The sequence below is a fragment of the Alligator mississippiensis genome, chromosome 16 (genome assembly GCF_030867095.1).
Source record: "Alligator mississippiensis isolate rAllMis1 chromosome 16, rAllMis1, whole genome shotgun sequence".
Lineage (NCBI taxonomy): Eukaryota > Metazoa > Chordata > Crocodylia > Alligatoridae > Alligator > Alligator mississippiensis.
This window is the reverse complement of record NC_081839.1, coordinates 25,268,768-25,287,654: the sequence shown is the minus strand read 5'-3', so window position 1 is coordinate 25,287,654 and position 18,887 is coordinate 25,268,768. Positions and strand designations below refer to the sequence as shown.

Genomic DNA, 18,887 nt, shown 5'->3' with positions numbered 1-18,887 from the left:
ATGTGGGGCTTGCATGCAATGGCACGGGGTGGTAGATAGCGGTGGCGGCACGAGGATGGGGGTTGCACACAGCGGTGCAGAGTGGTGGATGGTAGTGGTCCAGCGGTGGCGGCACGGTGCCGGTTAATAGAGTATGCCGGCTAGTACAATGCCAGAAAACAGGAATTTTATACTTCTATCTGATCAGGTCTTGTTTTCACATGCCTCTTCATGCGTTTGAGGATGAGTGCTCCAGCAAACTGGCTCTTTTGCCAATGCATGACATCCTGTTCCTGTTGTTTTGCTGTTGAGTGTGTAGCTAGAGCCCCAAAAGACTAAGATAAAATCTGTGGGGGAAGAGGGGGAAGGAGTTAGATCCCTTTCCCCAAAGAAGATTGAGGTGTATAAGGTAATTGACTTTAGGCTAGGAGTCCTCAAGGGAGTTGCATGCCTATGACCCATTACAGTTCAGAGGGACTTGAGCGCCTTTGACCATCCTAGCCTCTAAGCTTCCTAACCAAAACTAGCACACGTTATGCTGAGTTATGTGTACGTGCAAAGTGGAGTTCTGACAGCATTCCATATCTAATCTAAATATTTAAAGTGTAGTTGTGTTATCATTGGCATTATGTTCAGGCCGGCACAAAGCTGCTAGAATATTACAAAAATGTTGTCTTGTAAACCTTGGCAGTATTTGAAAGCTTTTTTTTTTTTTCCCTGTTGCAAACTCCTGATCTCGTTGCAATATGCTCTTGTACTTCAGCGTATTAGCCTTGTGAGATCTATTTTCCTGTTCATCTGGAATGAGGGATTGTTGACAAGCAAGTAAAAATATCATTTGGCTATTCGGTTTTAAGCATAAGGGTGGAACAGCAGACCATGTCTAGGCTTGCATACTGGCATGACTATTTTACAAGGCTGATATAACCAGTACTGCATCTGGTTCACATAGCACTAACCTAAATATAAGCCAGCGTCTAGACTTCAGGAGAACTTGAGCACAACATAGCTATCGTATTAATACATTATACAAAATAGGTGGGTTAAAGATAATCTAACACTTCATTAGGTTGTTTTGAGTTAGAGAACCTGCTTGTATCTTCCCTATTCAGAGACCCCCTTACGTGTCCTGTGTCATGGTCTTGGTAGGAATAGCTTTGGCTCCTTTCTAATAAAGGTTTTTTTGTTCTGGTTTTTGTTGCCGTTAATAAACAGATCTATTCAGAGCTTCAGATTACAAATGTGGTAGAAGCCAACCAACCGGTCAGCATTGACAACTGGTGCAAGAAAGGCAAAAAGCAGTGCAAGGATCACACTCACATTGTTGTGCCCTACAAGTGTCTGGGTAAGTATGTACCATGAAGTGGGTCTCAAAGGAGCAAGAACTTTTTCCAGGGGGTGGGAGGGGGTTGTCTTCTAGATCCTGATACCCAGCTTGGTTGCTTGGAAAGGAGCCAACCTCTTTAAAGGTTTCTTTCACCTGAGAGACCACTTTTCTAAATTCCTGTAAAATACCTATTTCTATAAGGTGGCACCCTACACAACCTCGCTTCAGCAGATCAACAGCTTGATTACAGCTACATAGGAATAACAGTGACTGACATGAAAAAGAAATCCATATTCTCTCTGCAACTGTCAAATAACTTAAAGGCTATTGTGCTAGAATATCATAGACCTTGGGATTTAGTACATTGATCCTCTCTCTGCAAAGGTTTAATATTTTGTTACTTCAGAGACTCAGATTCTCAATATGATCATGTTCCCTGTTTTAGATTTGACATCTCTCTTTTTCCTAGACTGACTGTATTGATACCTAGTGATTTCAAATGGCTCCTCTTCCCCCAAGTGGGATCCCAAAATGTGTCTAGTGTTAACTGCCAGCGATCATTAGATGTGATAAGATTACACTGCATTTATTGAATGAGTGCACCCAGATAAACGGTCTCCTTGTTTACAGCAGGGACTTCTGACCTGTGCATTGTGAACATCAGCTCAGGCCCATCACAGACAGCTCTGGCAGTGGCAAAGGGAGACTGAGCTTAGTCAGATCCCTTGTTAGTTCTTTGCTTGAGCAGATTTGCTTAGCTTTTTAAAACAAATCCTGTGCCGTCGTGCAGAGCGTTCTCCAAAATGCCTGGGGGTGGAGTGGGGGGGAGCGCTTCATAGGAAGTGCTGCGAGAACAGTTCTCTCTGCAGCGCCTCCATTTGTGGACCTTTCTGAGGACTGAATGCAGCTCGAGTCGGAAAGGAAAAGTGGATTGATGGGCTTTTACAGAGGTCTCATTCTGTACAGCCCTTCCACTGGAGTATCTTAAAGCACTTCACAGATGTTACCAACATTAATGCCTTCCTATCAAGGAGGGCTCCATTGCTATCAGCTCTTTACAGCTTGGGAAGCTGAGGTACGGCGGAGTAAATGCTTGGTACACTGGGTACATCTGTCAAAGATAAGGAAAGTCAGGACTCTCCTTCCTAAAAACTGCCTGTAACTACAAGCTGTGGTCCTTAAGCTGTGCTGCCCTGTTTCTGCTGACTCGCACAAACGTGCCAGGTGCCATTTTGCTCACGTTGGACTCTGCGGAAGCAGCAAAGGCAGCGCTCTGCAGTGGTGCTTACCTGAGAGGAAACATCAAAAACTCTTTAACCGTATGCAGTATCTTTAAGTTGCTTTGGAAAAGGGGACTCGGCTCATAAGGCAGCTTCAGTTCTCAAATATTCCTGGTTGCAGATGATGGGGTGTCTGCATGTGAATAAAACCTCTCCCTATTAACTTTACCTGTCAGCACTGGTGATCAGTTGCTGAATTACTTGTTGTAAACAGGTGAACTGTAGCAATGGAGGGAAGGTATGATTTTTCCTCCTATCAAAGCATTTATTGTGCTCATTGCACAAAGTACTTTTGTGTTCCCTTTGCTGCTTGTCTCTTCCATGCTGCATTAATCCCCAGTTCATCTTCAGACAGGATCTCTCCACCAGATGATATTCAACCTTTTTTTTTCCCCACTGTCAATGAAGCTTTTTGTTTTTAAAAGTGTGGGGGGGGGGGGAGTGAGGAGAACCCATTAGCACCTTCAATGAACTGTAAAATAAATTTAACAATAGGATGCTGGGAGCAGGACTGAGTCTGGTGAAGTGTGAAAAGGCAAACTGCTGACAGTTCTGGCTAAGTTGTTAGACAGCATGGAAATGCCTGATGTGGCTGGCTGATCTCTGAAAGGAGAGAGCTTTGTAAGCATTGATCAGGGATGGGGGGTTGGGGAGGGAATGTGCCATATACTTGCAGCATGTGCTGGTCTGGCCCTCTAAATGGGGTCCATCTTTCAGGAGAGAACTTCCGAACTGGTGTGATAAGAGATGAGAGGTGGGGATGAACAGTTGTCTAGTTGCTTGACTGTTGCCCTCATTAGTTTGCAGGTAACTTAATCCACAAACTCTATTTTGACTTCATGCAAAGAAGAAGTATGCTTGGGACATCTGTATCTTTGGCATCAATTGTATGGGCTTGGCAAAAGTTTGTGTGTTGAACTACTGAGATTGTGTCTGCAGAGGACACATTCAAGGTGGCTGGGACAACTACTCCCTAGAGTTCCAAGTAAAAGACCACCTCGTACTTTGAAGTGCTTGTCCTCCATATTTTTTTGTTAGCCAGTCAATCAAAAAAAAATTTTTGCCTAAATTTGATCTTGTCGGTGTCAGTCATGAGTCGACATACAAAAACTCATGGTTCCAGAATGATAAAAGGTATCATTTTGGAACCAAGAGTTCTAGTGTTTTGGATGTCTTGTTGGTCTGAGACCAACACGGCTACCAAGTACGCCCTTGAGTCATGAGTTGATGCATAGACACACTGATCGGTCTGTAGAAATGAGGGTGTGTTTTTAACTTAGCATGGGTTTGCTGCCTCAACATCTGGGTTTTTAAGATGTTCTGGTTTGGTTAGGTGATTTGGTCACCTTTCTGATTAAAGTTACTGAAAGTGTTGTCTGGATCTCCAAGGCTACCTAGAATAATTCTGGAGTTTGGTGGGGGTTTACTTTGCAGTTAGAATATGAATGCCCTGGCTTTGACACAGAAGGTGGTGGTTGCATTGGATAGAGTCTTGTTTTTTTGTGTCATTTTAATGTTGCTACACTTAGCTGTAGTAGATATTTAGGACCTGTGTTCAACCATTTGCATTAGTAGGGTTTAAGTTGATCAAGCAGAGTGATTTTGTTACAGTGCAGAAGTTGGTAGCCAGGGCTATCAGAAACATACTGTGCAGTTTGTAGGTGGGGTTTGTATGTCAGAGTCTGACATCTGCTTTACATAGTTGTGTGGGCTTACAGGGCTTTTATTTTCCAACTTTCAACATTTCTCTTGGAGTATCCAGCTGAAGAAATGCTTTAGCCATGGGTGACTTGCATTCATCCCTGGATCTAGTGTATGGGTAGCATGTATTTGAACAACTGAAGCAAAAATTGTTTTTAATCTTAACCCCAAACTGTCTCAAAACTGATGCAATGAAGTGAGCTAGGAGCTTATGTGTTTCCTGGCATAAGCAGAAAATGGCTAGTAATGCCCTACAACCATGGAAAATGCTCATACAGCAAATAGGCTGGCTTTGGAAATACTGGTGGCCCAAAGCTACCTTCTTGCACGTAATGCAAGCTCACGTAGGAATTAGATGATGAAGTTTTTTTACAGAATACCATACAAACAGTGCTTTCAGACCAAAGATCTGCATGAAACTTTGTTACTGTACGTTGTAATTTCTTTCTAAGTTTGCATTCAGCTTCTGTTCAGGCTTTTAGTAGTACTACTTTGGTCAGTCCACTAGGTTTTTACTTTTTATACCTAAATTCTGAGCGTTGTAGGCATTATATTAGAGCACCTCTCCAAAGGTGGCTATTGATGTACACCTGAACTTTAAAGTTTTGTGCAGCACCATGCAGATACCTAGTGGAGTAAATAACCAAATGTCCTGTTTGAAGATTTTAATGCTAGTCTTTTCTTGAGTTTGAGGGTCAAGAATGTATCTATAGGGGTGTGAAATGTTATTGATGGAAACTTCTTGTTTTGCAGTGGGTGAGTTTGTAAGCGATGTCCTTCTAGTTCCAGAGAAGTGCAGATTCTTCCACAAGGAACGAATGGAAGTGTGTGAAAGTCACCAGCACTGGCACACTGTGGCCAAAGAGGTAATTGGCTAATGTGACCAGAACAACATCTGTATATGGGAATATCAATCTTGGCTATTTTGTCTTTGTTACAGAGTTTCTGAACAACTTTTTACAGTGGTATAGAGGTTAAATATGTTAAAGCACTCTTATCCTCGTTTTACAAATTCTGAACAAGGCTAAAGCTAAAATTTCAGAAACGTGTTGGGGACTTAAATCTACGTGCATCGTTTATCTCGTGAAAGTGTCACCCCAGGGGACTTATCCGTGGTCATGGTCCCAGCTGAAGCACAATTTGGGGACTAGACTCTGGTTTCCCAGGCTACCATTCCCAGGGATAAGAATTGGAGTTGTAGGGAGATGTTATTTTGTGTGGCAGCTACTGCTGGAGAGGTTGGAATTGCAAGCCTGTCTTGAATAAAACCCCCTCTTCAGTCGCAAGAAAAAATGTATCCCATCTTTTTTGGTTAACTGGGGAAAAATAATTATTTAAAAGCAATGCACACTCACTTCAACTGATGATGATGGAATGATGTCAATGACTAGAGTGCATGCAGTATTGTTAATACAGGCTTTAAATAAGCCACTTAGCATTGAGGCTGACAAGGTTGAAAAGTCTGTTTTTTGAATGTTAATACATCCCATTGCTGCCCAGCTATTGTAGAAATAGTGGTGCCAGCAGAGCACCTTTTAAATTTGAAGGCCTCCTTCGTAGCCAACCTTAAGTACATGGAAAGTTAAAAGTTGTTTGTCTTGGACGTGGAGTTGCAAAATTCATCCAGATAACAAACTTGGATCTTTCTTACATCCATAATGCAGCAAAACAAAAAGGATACAAAAGAGCTCCAGTGTATATAATAAAAGTTTTATTATTTCATTCATTTGTGTAGCCATAAAACCATATACTTCCCCAGTTTAAAATCAATGTGCTGTTAATGTTTCTACTTGCTGTTCACATTTTAACTTTGTCCCGAATTGTCCAATTAGATTTTTTTTTTTCCAGCCACAGCATGTAAAAATAAACTTAACGCAAAGCCTATTTAAGCAATTATGCACATACTCCTATTTACAGAGAGAAAGTTAATGAAATGACTGACCAAAAAATACCCAAAACCTGTTACTTTGAAGTGCTGCCTCTTTGGCATGAAACAACTTTGAATAATTTGGCACTCAAGAGTCTGGTTATTTTCCCAGAACTGAACACTAGCTTAAAACACATTAGCAGTTGTTGGGCAGTTCAGATCATCAACAGCAAGGAATATTGTGTTGTGTGACTGTAAGATCTCTCTAAGATTGTACCTATGCTACAGAATTTTACCCACTCTTCTGCACTGTTTGTGTAAGGCTCTGCGACACCAGGATTAAAATATCTTGTGTATGGTAAAACCTATACTATTGGTAGTGTTACTGGAATTGCATGGTTGATGAAGCCTTAAGCAAAATGGAGAAGACTAACTTGACTATGGCTTCCCTTTCAGGCATGTCTGACAGAGGGGATGATCCTGCACAGTTATGGCATGCTGCTTCCTTGTGGAGTAGACCAGTTCCATGGTACAGAGTACGTATGTTGCCCTCAGACCAAAATTGTTGATGAAGCCCTTTCCAAAGAGGAAGAGGAAGAAGATGAGGATGAAGATGAAGACTATGACCTTTATAAAAGGTAGGGTTTCTGATTGCCTTGCAAGACTAACATGGATGTAATGAGGCTATTGGCTTAATACTACCAATTCCCCTTGCCAGGAGGATGAAGGAGGGAATTTCTTTGCTTTTGGTTTCGCAGGAGGAGCATCATGGACGTGGAGAAATCGCTCATTCTTGAGAAGGACAAATGGCTTCGCTGCCCTCTTTCAAAATTAGTACAGAGCCAAGTGATTTGCTGCTACGATCTCAATCCATAGCCAGTAAAAAAAATTACTGTCTGGCTGTGACCAGAGATGCCTGGCTTCAGAAGCTGCAGTCCTCAGCTTAGTGAAATGAAGCCGATGGGGAACCCTATTGAGCTAGAGGCTTAAAGAGGCTATGACTATAATAGCAGGTGTAGCTGTAATGAGAGAACTCCTGTAGCTGCAGTTGACTGGATGATCAACAGTCGGTACATTTATTCTCCCATCTCTAGTGGCTCTAAAAGAGATGAAAAGAGAATCATTATTCTTGTACATCAAAGGTTGGCTGCAAAGTGATTAGCTTTAACGCTCCCTTCTAATTGTCTCCCTTTAGTGAGTTCCCTACTGAGGCAGCTGTAGAAGACTTCACAGAAACAGCTGTGGAGGAAGATGAGGAGGAAGATGAGGAAGGGGAGGAGGAGGAGGAAGTGGTGGAAGATCGTGATTACTATTATGACACTTATAAAGTGGATGATTACAATGAAGAGACCCCCACAGAACCCAGCAGTGACAAGTCTCTTTCTGAAAAGGAAATTATCAGTGATGTGAAAGGTAAGTTGCTTTTCAGCGTGTCACATCCCTGATGCACTGAAGCTATGCTCATCGGATGTTAATGGACCTTGCCATCTGTATTGTTAATGGTGCTTTTGATCCATCCAGTAGATGCCACTTTGGCCTTATTTGCCAGATAGGTCAGCAAACAAAGAACAGCTGATGATGCCTACCTTACAAGTACTGAAGGTGAAGTTAACTCACTAGAGTATGGGCCTTATGCTGCCAGACAGCTGGGCTCACTGCCAGCAAAACCGATGGTGACTGGCGCATAGGATGAGTACCTCCATCAAGGTGTAGTATTGAGCCAGAAGAGAATATTTGCATAGCCTAATTTTAGAAAAGCCTGTAAACCAGCCTGTGGCACTCTTCCAGTTGGGATCTCTCTTTAGCTTTGAGTGACCAGTGTTGGTTTGGTTTGTCTTCCTTTTTACTACATGGGTGCCAGGGAGTTAAAATTGGGGTGGACTTTAAGCTGAGCATCTGGCTTCCTTACCTTATGCAAGATAAAAAATTCACTTGAATCTGCTTTTCCCCCTTTCTTTTTACATACCCCAGCCTTAGCATAAAAGTCTTGTCTCTTTGCTAAAGGAAACTGAACCCATTACAGCCAACGTCACTTCTATATCTGTCTAAATATTTGCTATTGCTCTTGTCAGACAGCAGGTGCTATTGCCGAGGAGCATCTGCTGACTGGCTGTTGTGCTTCCATGCTGTAGATCGTCCTATATTTTGAAGTGTATAAGTGTCCGCAGAAGGAGGGGGGTGAAAGTGAAATTCAATTAACTACAAATCACTGAATCATTGCCAGTAGTTCTTGCATCTTGCGGGTAAAATTCTTCTTGCTGGTAAAATGCCAGCATGCTGCAGATAATTTCACTCGCTGAAACAGGGCCTAGATTGTGCGTGCAGGGCTGTCGAAGATCTGCAGATGTTAAAATAGACTTGAAACAAGGAGATCAATGTATCTTGCTGGCTTTCGAGAGCGTCTGTTCCAGGGATGCCCATTTTGTTTCCTTCTACAGTGCTTCAGTAAAGAGGATGTCTAGCATAAATGACTGGTTCTCTCCCTAAGCATTTAAACTGTTATTTGCTATACAAGCTAGAATTCTGCAATCCTGCAGCTATATAATGTGCTGAATGCTTGCTGCAGTGATGTCCAGGGCCATTGAAAATACCACTGTTGTGCAGTTTACTGTTTAGAGTGCTTGGGTTTCCCAGAACTCTCAAATCCAGCTGCTGTGATCCCCACAGCAACACAGTCCCAGGTGTTTAGTTTGTATTTTCAGTTGCTTTTATATCTATCTCTTCCTCTCCTAAGGTGTCAGGTTTGTAAAGGCCTCCCTTCTGGGGGTATCTCAAGCTGCCTCCACAGACCTTGTTTTATCATGTTGCCTGAAGTGTGTTTTCAGTAGTGGATACTCTCCACTACTGCAACACCCAAAGCATAGCCAGAGGAACTTGTTTTACCCCAGTTCTCTGCTCCACAAGGGATGGCTCTGTGCTGAGACAACTGCTCCAATGTCTCCTAACAGCAGCACTTCGCTGGGCTGCTGTGGTAGCTGCTTCATGAACACTGAAGAGCACTTCCAATATAGCCCTTTAAAAAGCATACTCCAGAGTACAGTAGTGGCTCCCTAAGCCAACACAAGTACCCAGTGAAAAGTCTGACCTAGAGCCACCACTGACTTATTAAATCACCTCGATCAAGCCTGTACTCCTCATGAGCTGATGTTCTAACCCATCTCCACACAGTTGTCTGCTCCCAGGAGGCGATGACAGGTCCCTGCCGGGCTGTGATGCCTCGTTGGTACTTCGACCCTAACAAGAGAAAATGCATTCGCTTTATATATGGAGGCTGCGGAGGCAACAGGAACAATTTTGAGTCAGAGGAATATTGTATGGCTGTGTGTAAAAAGATAAGTAAGTCCTGCCTCCCACTGGCCCTTTTGCAGCAAGCCACTGTCCTGTCTGGCGTTTGGTGTCATCATCTCCTTGCGTAGGCCAAGTGAGGATGCGTGTGTAGCCCATCCTGTTGGTTCTGGTGTTTGAAGCACTTCCCTCTGTCCTTTTTGCAGCAGTCCTCTTGTCTCTGTTCCTCTAGCTTTATAGACTTAGCTTCCTTTCTAGGCAAAACTGGCTGGTCAACATACGTGGTCTCTGCTCACCTCTTGGCTTGCGACTTTGATTAACACAGGACTCAATTATCCTTCTCCAGGTCTGCAGTAGAGAATTGGGAAACTTCTTTAAACTCGCTTGGTATGAGACTGCTTCCTTGGTTCATTCACCCAGCTGGCTGCTTTCCCAGCTGCCCTGGGAGGGAACCTTTGTCTTCTCCAGTCAGAGTATTATGCATGGGTTTGACTGATCAATCCTGAAATGCATGCTGTTAGTCAATTCTGCTGGGAGGAGGCTGTTTCTTATTGGTGCCTTTTGGAAAAATCCCTGGTGAAGCTGATGCAGAATTCCAATTCCTATCTTCTGCTCCATTAGAAATATGAACCATGACTCAATCCTGCATTTGATAGCTTGAGGTTTTTGGCACTAGCTTCAGCTGGCTTTTATGCTGATGATAAAGCTACCCAAAAACATTTTAACCTCCTTATTAATCTTATTGTTGATTTCCAGCACTTCCACTTCAGCTGCTGTTAAAGCCTTTTGAAAGGCTTTTTGTGTTATCTGGGGCTTGGCAGTTGGTCTATACAGCCATAATCCTGTTTACAAAATAGGCTTCAGGCAAGTGCTTTAGATTGGGCTGATCTGACCAAAGTGGTGAAATAAAGATGCGGATGTCAGGAGGTTTTTGTACAAAAGTTTGTCCTGTCCCAGAGGGATTTGGGGAGGGATATGGAGGTCTCTGTCAACGCCTGGGTCAAAGATGCTGTGAGCAGGCCCAAAATGTAACCTGGATCAGCATTTGGTGCCTTTTTCACATGACTGTACCTAGCCTAGCCTTTGTTACACTTAGTTTGAGGAAGAGAAGTACTCAAAAGCTGTGGGTTCAGGTAGATGCTGGGACAGATCGCCAGTCCAATATTGATGCTACAGTACGGAATGAAATGTAGCCTGCGTTGATTTTGAGACTCACCTTAATTGAGATAAGATGCCTAATGAAAGTCCCTCTTGCCTATATCATAAGACAGGCAGGTTTTGAATGTTTTGGCCCACTTTAAATAGGGGTTAGCTGGTCTTCTCTCAGGCACGAGTCTTCTCCATTACCTCTTGCCCCCTATATGCACCTAAGGCTGTGTAATGAATTCGTACAAGGACCACAATGCTAGTCGTAGTGCCTTTGTTTTTTCAAAAGGGCTTTGAATGCGTGACGTGATACCAGGGCTCTTCTATAATCTGGCCAGTGCAGAAACAAATTTGTCTCCATACTCCACTGAGTCATAATACACCAGCACAAAGGCCACTGTCACAGATATAGTGAACTTTTGTACAGGTAAACCTTGGTGGATTGTAACTTTTTTGCCATGTTTGAATGCTTTAGGAAAGTCAGAGCCTTCCAATCAATTGGATGAGTGAACTCATCTTGGTGGGCATCCTCAAAGTGCTTTCTTGTCTAACCTCACTGCTTGTTAGTCCTGTTGTCATACTTGGTACAGGTTATAGGCTTGCTGTCATCCCTCATAGATTCATAGATGTTAGGGTCGGAAGGGACCTCAATAGATCATAGAGTCCGACCCCCTGCATAGGCAGGAAAGAGTGCTGGGTCCAGATGACCCCAGCTAGATACTCATCTAACCTCCTCTTGAAGACCCCCAGGGTAGGGGAGATTGCATGGATCCCTGAACAGCTTTGTGTGGTGTGGCTTTTCTGACCAGGTTTCCTGGTTTGTGTGTCAGCTGCCTGGAGCTGGTTTGTCAGCCAGCACCTAATGCACAAAACATCATGCTTAGGCAGGAAAAAAAAGGTGTGAAGGGAAGGGAGAGTAAGTTCTTTGTTCTGCAGTTTAGGCAGCAGTTTTCTTTGTGGAACTGAACAATACTTTCCTCAAACTTATTGTGAAGACTATCTGGGCTCTGGTTGCCCTGGTGTGTTCCTGTGTAGCTGGAATGATGTAACTGAAACAAAATTAATAGCTTAATATCAAAATGGACTTCTGATGGGTAGTAGATCACCAAGGTCTATTTAACAGAGGGTCCATTCTGCAGGCATGAAAACTCCTTTCCCTCCCCACTCCTGGCACCTAATGCAAGTGAAGCCCAGATGGTAGAAAGTGTCTGAATCCCTTGTGCTCTCTCTGCAGTTCCCCCTACTCCTGTACCCACCGATGACGTGGATGTCTACTTCGAAACCCCAGCAGATGACAGTGAGCATGCCCGCTTCCAGAAAGCAAAGGAGCAGCTAGAAGTCCGACATCACAACCGCATGGACAGGGTGAGCTTGTTGCCCTGATGTGCATAGTGGCTGCTTGTGTGTTTGACCAGCTACTCTTCCCGTTAGACCTGGCTTCCCTGGTGGTCTTGCATCAAGGCCCGATGGTTTTGTGGTTTATATTTATCCCCCACTTCTCTCCCCCCCCCCCCCCCCCCATGTGCTGGGAAAGACAGTTATCAGGAGCAATAAACATTCTGTTCTTCAGGGTTAATTGCCAAGTATGGACCCTGAATTTGAAACATCTGATTGTGATTACAGGCCTTCTGATGCAGCTGGTTTTCTGTGCCTGTAGGCTAGCCCCAAAGTAAGTTTGAACCTTATTAATGTAGCTCCCTTTTTCTTTACTAAGGTGAAAAAGGAATGGGAGGAAGCAGAGCGTCAAGCCAAGAATCTCCCCAAGGCAGAGAGACAAACCCTCATCCAGGTAAGAATCAAAGGATCCAAAAAGTTTCCTGTTCTCAGCAGCTTCAGTGTCCACCTGAGTGAGGCAGACAAAGAGGTTGGTGTCCTGAGCTGGAAGCCCTGAATGTTGGAAGCCAGCCCTGCCCCTGCTTGGATTGTGCCCAAGAACGTGAGACTGGAATCCACTGGCTCTTATTCTTGAAGCTGGAGTTAGTGCTAGTTTTTATCCTCCCTCTGGTAACAGGAAATGAAACTACCCACCAGGCTTATCAGCAGCTCGGCCAGAAGGGAACTTTAGACTTCAGGCATCTGTTTTGTTCAGCTGCACTGACAAATGGCCTTGTAGTCAGTCCTGTTTGATCTGGTCCCAAATTTCTCTAGTGTGTTGGGGGCCAATTGTGCAAAGCTATAGAGAACCTATGAGGCTGAAAATAAAACTCGCTCAAGTTCTGGACTTCTCTGTTAAGTGTGAGCTCTCGCTGCAGACTTAAGGAATAAGCACCTAGAATAAGACTTCTGTTGAGGGCAGTATCTCCAGACATTTGGCTGTCCTCAGTTGGGACAAAACTCGCTTTTAGGATTCATTGCAAGACCAAAATAAATACATTTTTGTCCTCTGCTCTATATTGATGTTATCTACGTGTGCATCCTACAGCTTCTTTAGGTGAACTCCCCAGGTACTCTGATAAAGTGCCTTCCATCTGATCTCCTAGTCTTTCAGAACACGAGTTAATAGCCATATCGTGATGGAGGTAACGGTGGTGTCCTCGCTGCATAAAAATGAGTTGGTGGTGATCTTAAGGCCTCAGGAGAGCTGAGAAGACAGTCTGCACCTCCTGACTCCTAGTTCTGAAGGCAGAGTACAGGGTTATCTGCTTTCCAAGCACTTTAAAATGACTGTAAATTGAGTTTGAAAGTCTGATTGTAATTATTACTTAAACAGCATATATTAAATCTTTATTGATCCTCTGTTAATGTCCTTCTCCCCTACCATAAAATGCCTTTGGCCCCCTCCCACATACCCTGCCCGTCTTGCTTGTCCAAAGGAATTGGATCTGCAGAAGTAGGCGTTCTTGTAGAATTCATCCTTTTTGCTAGAGCACTGAAGCAACCTTACGAAAGCTCCTTGCTTCCCCTTTCCAGCACTTCCAGGCGATGGTTAAATCTCTAGAGAAAGAGGCAGCCAGCGAGAAGCAGCAGCTCGTGGAGACTCACCTGGCGCGAGTAGAAGCCATGTTGAATGACCGCCGTCGCATTGCCCTGGAGAACTATTTAGCAGCCCTGCAAGCAGACCCCCCTCGGGTGAGTTTTCTTGGAGCAGTCTGCATTGTAGAGACGGGGACCACGCAGATGAGGTGGGGAGGGTGAGAAGGCCTCGTTGTGGAGTGAGCCTTGTGATGTTGTAAGGCAGGGCTGAGGGTACTGGAAAGGCAGACTCCTGGCACAGGTCTTGGTAACTTGGACTGAAGATCTGCAGACTCTGCTTGTTATGCAGGAAGCTGCACTTGGTTAATGCCACATTAGTTTGTGAAGTGTAGTAGGCTGTCTAGTGCACTTGCTGTAAAAGAGGATTACCAGAGAGATCTACATAGGTGTGCTCCTTCCAGGATCTGTCAAGCAGAGTAGACTTTGCAAGTGCTGTATTCCAGTGCAGTCGCTGAACAGGGTTTAGTTCCTGGAGTAAGCAGTTGGATTTCAACTACTCCTAAATCCTGCAGCCTCACCGCATCCTGCAAGCTCTGAAGCGTTACATCCGGGCTGAGAACAAGGACCGTCTGCACACCATCCGCCATTACCAACATGTCCTGGCAGTTGACCCAGAAAAGGCTGCTCAGATGAAATCTCAGGTACGTAAGTGTTGCTATCCTGGGAGCCTTTTCACTTTAGGAGCGGCTCTGGAAGAGCCTCACAATCCTGTTCACTCTGGTTCTGCAAAAGCTGAATACTGTAGCAGCTCTAACGAGGGATTTTCATTAGCTGTTCTTTATGCATGTTGCTTGTTGCCAAAGATGCTCTCCTTACAACTTTTCCTTACCACTTCCTGAATGTTAAGTACTTGATATTCAGTTACTGACCTGGAGCTGCCTGCAGTAGTGATGATGTCTATCACAGCTATACTGTTATTCTCAATCTGAATAGGATTTTAGACCTGGCTCGTCAGCAGTGCGTCTTTTTGTGCTGCACCTATGTGACTTGCTTGGGATTTGGTCACTTCTTGAGCAGATGCAAGGGACAAGTTTCCTTTTTTTTTTTTCCCCCCAGCACACTGTTTATATTTTCCCTGAGTCTCCTGGGCACTTATGCTTTGGATGCACTACACTATGTTGTGGATTTTGTTAAGTAGGCTTGCATTTGCCAGTTTTCTCCCTAGCTTCCAACGAGTAGGAGATTTAACTCTTGCCAAGAAATTGGCCACTGTTCTTGGCTGTGTTTAAACCCTCCACTTTGAATAAGGGCGTATTGCATGTTTGCATCACATTTCATCCCTGGAGACCCAGTGGCTGATTTCTTTTTTCCCCTCAGCTTGGAAGAACATCTAAACACGCTGGCTCAAGGGAACACAGTATCTGGCCGGTTCAGTTCTTCTGAAAGGTGTTTCAGATGCTACATTTACCCTTCGGCCCTCTCCTCCTTTCTGTGGTTGCACATTTCCATTTTTATGCTCTAAAATTGCTACAATAATACTTAAAGACCCAAACAAGATCAGAGATGACATCTGCTAAACACTTTATGTGCATATCAGAGCAGAGGCCATTTTAAAACTTGCACTGGCTAAGACCAGGCAAAAGGTGGCAAGGGAAATAACTACCTTGTTAGTCTCTGCAGCTTTCCAGTGCTCATTATGGCTGCTTGCAGACATATTTAAAAAAAACAAAAAAAAAAAAAATGTGCTTTATAGGAAGCAGCAGTGTGTTACTTGGACCGGGCCCCACAGCATCTGTACACATTGGGTGCATCAGTGAGGCTTATTTAGTGCTTTTAGCTAAAGCTGATACAATCAGCTGTTGAATAAAAGTGCCAAAAAAACCCACTGAAGCACCCAATCAATACAGATGTTGGGTGAGCCGGGTCCAACTAATGCTGTATGGCTTCTGAGCATGTGCTGGGCTCAGTGCAGGAACACACTAAGCTTAAAGTAAAGCACCACTTTTTAACGTCTGCCAGCAGCCTGTGAGATCAGGAACTAGAGCCCCAGTCTCAGGTCCCAGTCAGGTGTGTTATCCACTGGACTGTGCTGGTTTTTTGCTTTCTAAAATGCCTTTTTCTTTTCCCTAATATATGAAAGACTCGTACAAACAAAAGGGGACCGGCTGTAATGGGAAGATAATAAAATGGGATGTATGTGGTGCTGCCAAGTAGACGGAGAAAAGGACCAGACACTAAAGAAAAAAATGTATTTGTTTTTTCCCAATACCGTTATCAGCAGGGATCTCGGCTGAGCGGGCAGGACCCGGTGCAGCGAGGCCTGGCGGGGAAGCTCCTTGCCACTGCAAGCCCTGTACTGCCCTGGCAAGTTGTCCCCTGCCTGCCAGCACCAGGGGGTCCGATGGTTGTGCCCCTTGCTGCTGCCAGGTGGGCAGGGAGGTACCTTGCCAGGGTGGCAGCAATGAGCTTTTCTGCCTGGCCCCACTCTGCCCTGCTGTGCCAGGTCCTGCCCACTCATTTTAATCACAGATTTGGCAGCCTTTAATCAGAAAATTTGCTATTTTCAAACCGAGAAAGCTGGGATCCCTGGTAATCAGTAAGCAACAAGGAGGCAGGGGAAAAAATCAGAGGAGCCTCTGCTTCAAGGAGGCAGGACAAAAATCAGAGTGAGCCTAGAACTGGGGACCGCAGCTCCATCTTGTACTCGGAGGGATAAAGCAAAACAGCAGTTGTCAGGTAGACTGCTTTTTGGTATTTATGTTTCTATTTGCTGGAGTTTCTTTACCTGGTTTCAAGCATGAGATGTGGATTCTAGGTGCTGGCTAGCTCTTGTCCTCCCTTCTTCCTGCCTTCAGTCCTTCTTCTGTCCATCTACACATCTGAGGCAGGACTGGATAGCGATGGCAGTGCTCCTTTGACTTGTGGTTGGCTCCTAACACAGAGCACCCAGTACAGTCTTCACAAAGACAGCTCAGTGTATCAAACACGGTCCATCCTGACCCTGTTGGGGCTTTGGCCGCACTGGAACAGAGTGGGTGTGCAAACTGTGTGCTTAAGTTAAATCCTGAACAGCCTTTAATTCATCCTGAAAGCTGCAATGTCAACAAATTGACATGCGAGGAACGTGGGTGGTACAGTTCAATTTCCATTCACTTTACTTTTCAGATGCACTTTAAGCTCCTCAATCGATTAGCTTGATTGACAAGCTGCCACTTGTAAAATTAAATTGCTTTCATCCTTGCTTTTAAAGGTCAGAATCGCTTCAGACTATAAAAGCAGGTCCATTCAACTCATTAGTTTTCTCCAGCGTTTGGTCATCCATGTTAATGGATTCCCTCATCTGCACAATCCATGCTCGTGCAGCACCCTCTGCAGCTAGAGCTCGGGGTTACTGACTATGTAATGCCTGGCAGCGATGGGGTGGGTTGAAGCTATGTTAAATGCACAATCCTAACTTTTAAATAAGGGCAGCAAACCGCTGTGTGGGGTTGTGCATTGGGTCACAGTGAATGGCCAGGCACCTTGTGTACAGGCTAGTTGTAATGTTAGGTATGTCCTAATTTAGGTGGTGTTTGAAAATTGGGCTGGTTAATTAACACCACCTGCTTTCTTGACACATGCTTATTAATAGTCAGGTCCACTGTGGGGGTGGAGCAGCTCAAAACTTCAGTGTGGTAAATTATTGTGTGTAAAGCATTGGTATAACCAGAACCCTGCTTTGACTTGGCTTGTAAAACTTCTCTCCACCCTTTGGACTTGCGCATAAGTTCAGCCCATGTGTTGAATCTCTATGCACTTGTTAGTAGTGGGGGGAGGCAGGGTTTCATTTCATGTTAATGCAGACAGCAGTTACACAAAATGACCTGTGAACTCTAGTCACTGTTAAATATGAAGCATCATCTCCTGTGCTGCCAGAAGAAGACTGATCGCACCTACAGATCAAAGTACAAAAGCTTTATGTCGAGGTTGCCTTCCTATGAAGCATGAGATGGATAAGAAAGTGCCATAGTCATGGTGTTAGATTTGATGGCTCTGGATCTCTTAAGGTGAACTGTGATCCTGTTTTATTAAAATAATTAAAATATTAGCACAGAAACTGACTGTTGACAGCCCTTACCTCAGCCCTTCCTCTGTGTTGGCAGGTGATGACACATCTCCATGTGATTGAAGAGAGGATGAATCAAAGCCTATCTCTGCTCTACAAGGTACCCTATGTGGCTGAAGAAATCCAGGATGAGATTGGTTAGTATCTCTGTGCTGGTGTAGATGCTGATGTATTAGGAAAGTCTAAACGATGGAAAGCCCACTGTTTTCAGTGCAGCATGCCCAGAAATATTGTAGTCTAAGAAATACTCCAGTCCAGCCAGAGGTGGTTGGGCTTGTTTTTTTAAGGTGAAAGTTCTCTGGCTTTTGCTATATGTACATGATTTCCAGCTAGATTGTGGTCATAATTTAGGCCTGCTGGCTTGCTAGCCTTGGAAAAACTACACACACACAGAGAATACAAAAAGTCCACAGTAACAAAGGCATGCGTCTCACTCCAGTCTCCTTTTTTGTTACTTCATGTGGGTAAAAAGGAGACTTGTGAATACAAGTATATTTGTCTGCCTTATGGAAGCAGTCAGCCAGTTGTAATTTCACCTGCTTATCCAGCCAGGACCTTTGACAGCCTAGGATGGGACCCTGCTTTGGCATAAACACACCACCCAGCTTTCACAAATCTGACTGCCCCAGGTCAGCTTTGCTTGTGCCCCTATCCCAGACCAACTTGCTTTGAAGGATCTGCCTCTTTCCGCCCCTCCCATGAACCCACTGAAACGATTTTCTCCTCATTTTCTCTCTCCTGCCTGGCCCCTTGTTCTTCCTTTTAGATGAGCTGCTGCAGGAGCAACGTGCGGACATGGACCAGTTCACATCCTCCATCTCGGAGTCCCCGGTAGATGTCCGAGTGAGCTCTGAGGAAAGCGAAGAATTTCCCCTCCAGGAGGGCAAACCTTTCCGCCCATTCCAGGTGAAAACCTTCCCAGCCTTGCCTGAAAGCGAAGGTACGTAGAGCAGAGAGCGTGATTTCACTTCAGGAAATGTGCGTGCCTCTAGTCAGAACCAGTGTCCCAGCCCACACGACACCCAAGGGGTGTAACCCTTGGCGGCCATTCGGGATTGAAGCAGTTGTGCCAACAATGTAGAATTAGCCATGAGGTCTATTTTCAAAGCTGCCTATGTCATGTGAAAAGGGAGTAAGCAAGCTCCTGGATCCTTAGCTGCCCATATTATTAGGAGATGCTCTGTCAGTCTGGAACAGGCAGTGCAGCTAGTAATTTGCCATGTCTAATCACTACTGTTCTTGACTTCATAATACCTTTAGCCCTTTCTGGAATCTGATTTTAAT

The 18,887-nt window shown here is 44.4% G+C and overlaps 1 protein-coding gene across 4 annotated transcripts in view; it reads left to right on the top strand.

Annotated features, from left to right (window-relative positions):
• APLP2 (amyloid beta precursor like protein 2) overlaps positions 1-18,887 on the top strand; it is a 60,650-nt gene that overhangs the window by 34,044 nt on the left and 7,719 nt on the right. For 3 of the 4 annotated variants that reach the window (XM_019490130.2, XM_014600878.3, XM_019490131.2), the window contains exons 3-13: positions 1,195-1,324; positions 5,041-5,153; positions 6,611-6,792; positions 7,350-7,567; positions 9,323-9,490; positions 11,820-11,950; positions 12,300-12,374; positions 13,496-13,654; positions 14,071-14,199; positions 17,641-17,740; positions 18,370-18,543. In XM_019490130.2, coding sequence (XP_019345675.1) covers positions 1,195-1,324; positions 5,041-5,153; positions 6,611-6,792; positions 7,350-7,567; positions 9,323-9,490; positions 11,820-11,950; positions 12,300-12,374; positions 13,496-13,654; positions 14,071-14,199; positions 17,641-17,740; positions 18,370-18,543 — 1,579 coding nt within the window. The remainder of the gene's footprint in view (positions 1-1,194; positions 1,325-5,040; positions 5,154-6,610; positions 6,793-7,349; positions 7,568-9,322; positions 9,491-11,819; positions 11,951-12,299; positions 12,375-13,495; positions 13,655-14,070; positions 14,200-17,640; positions 17,741-18,369; positions 18,544-18,887) is intronic. The other variant, XM_014600879.3, reaches the window with a different exon arrangement.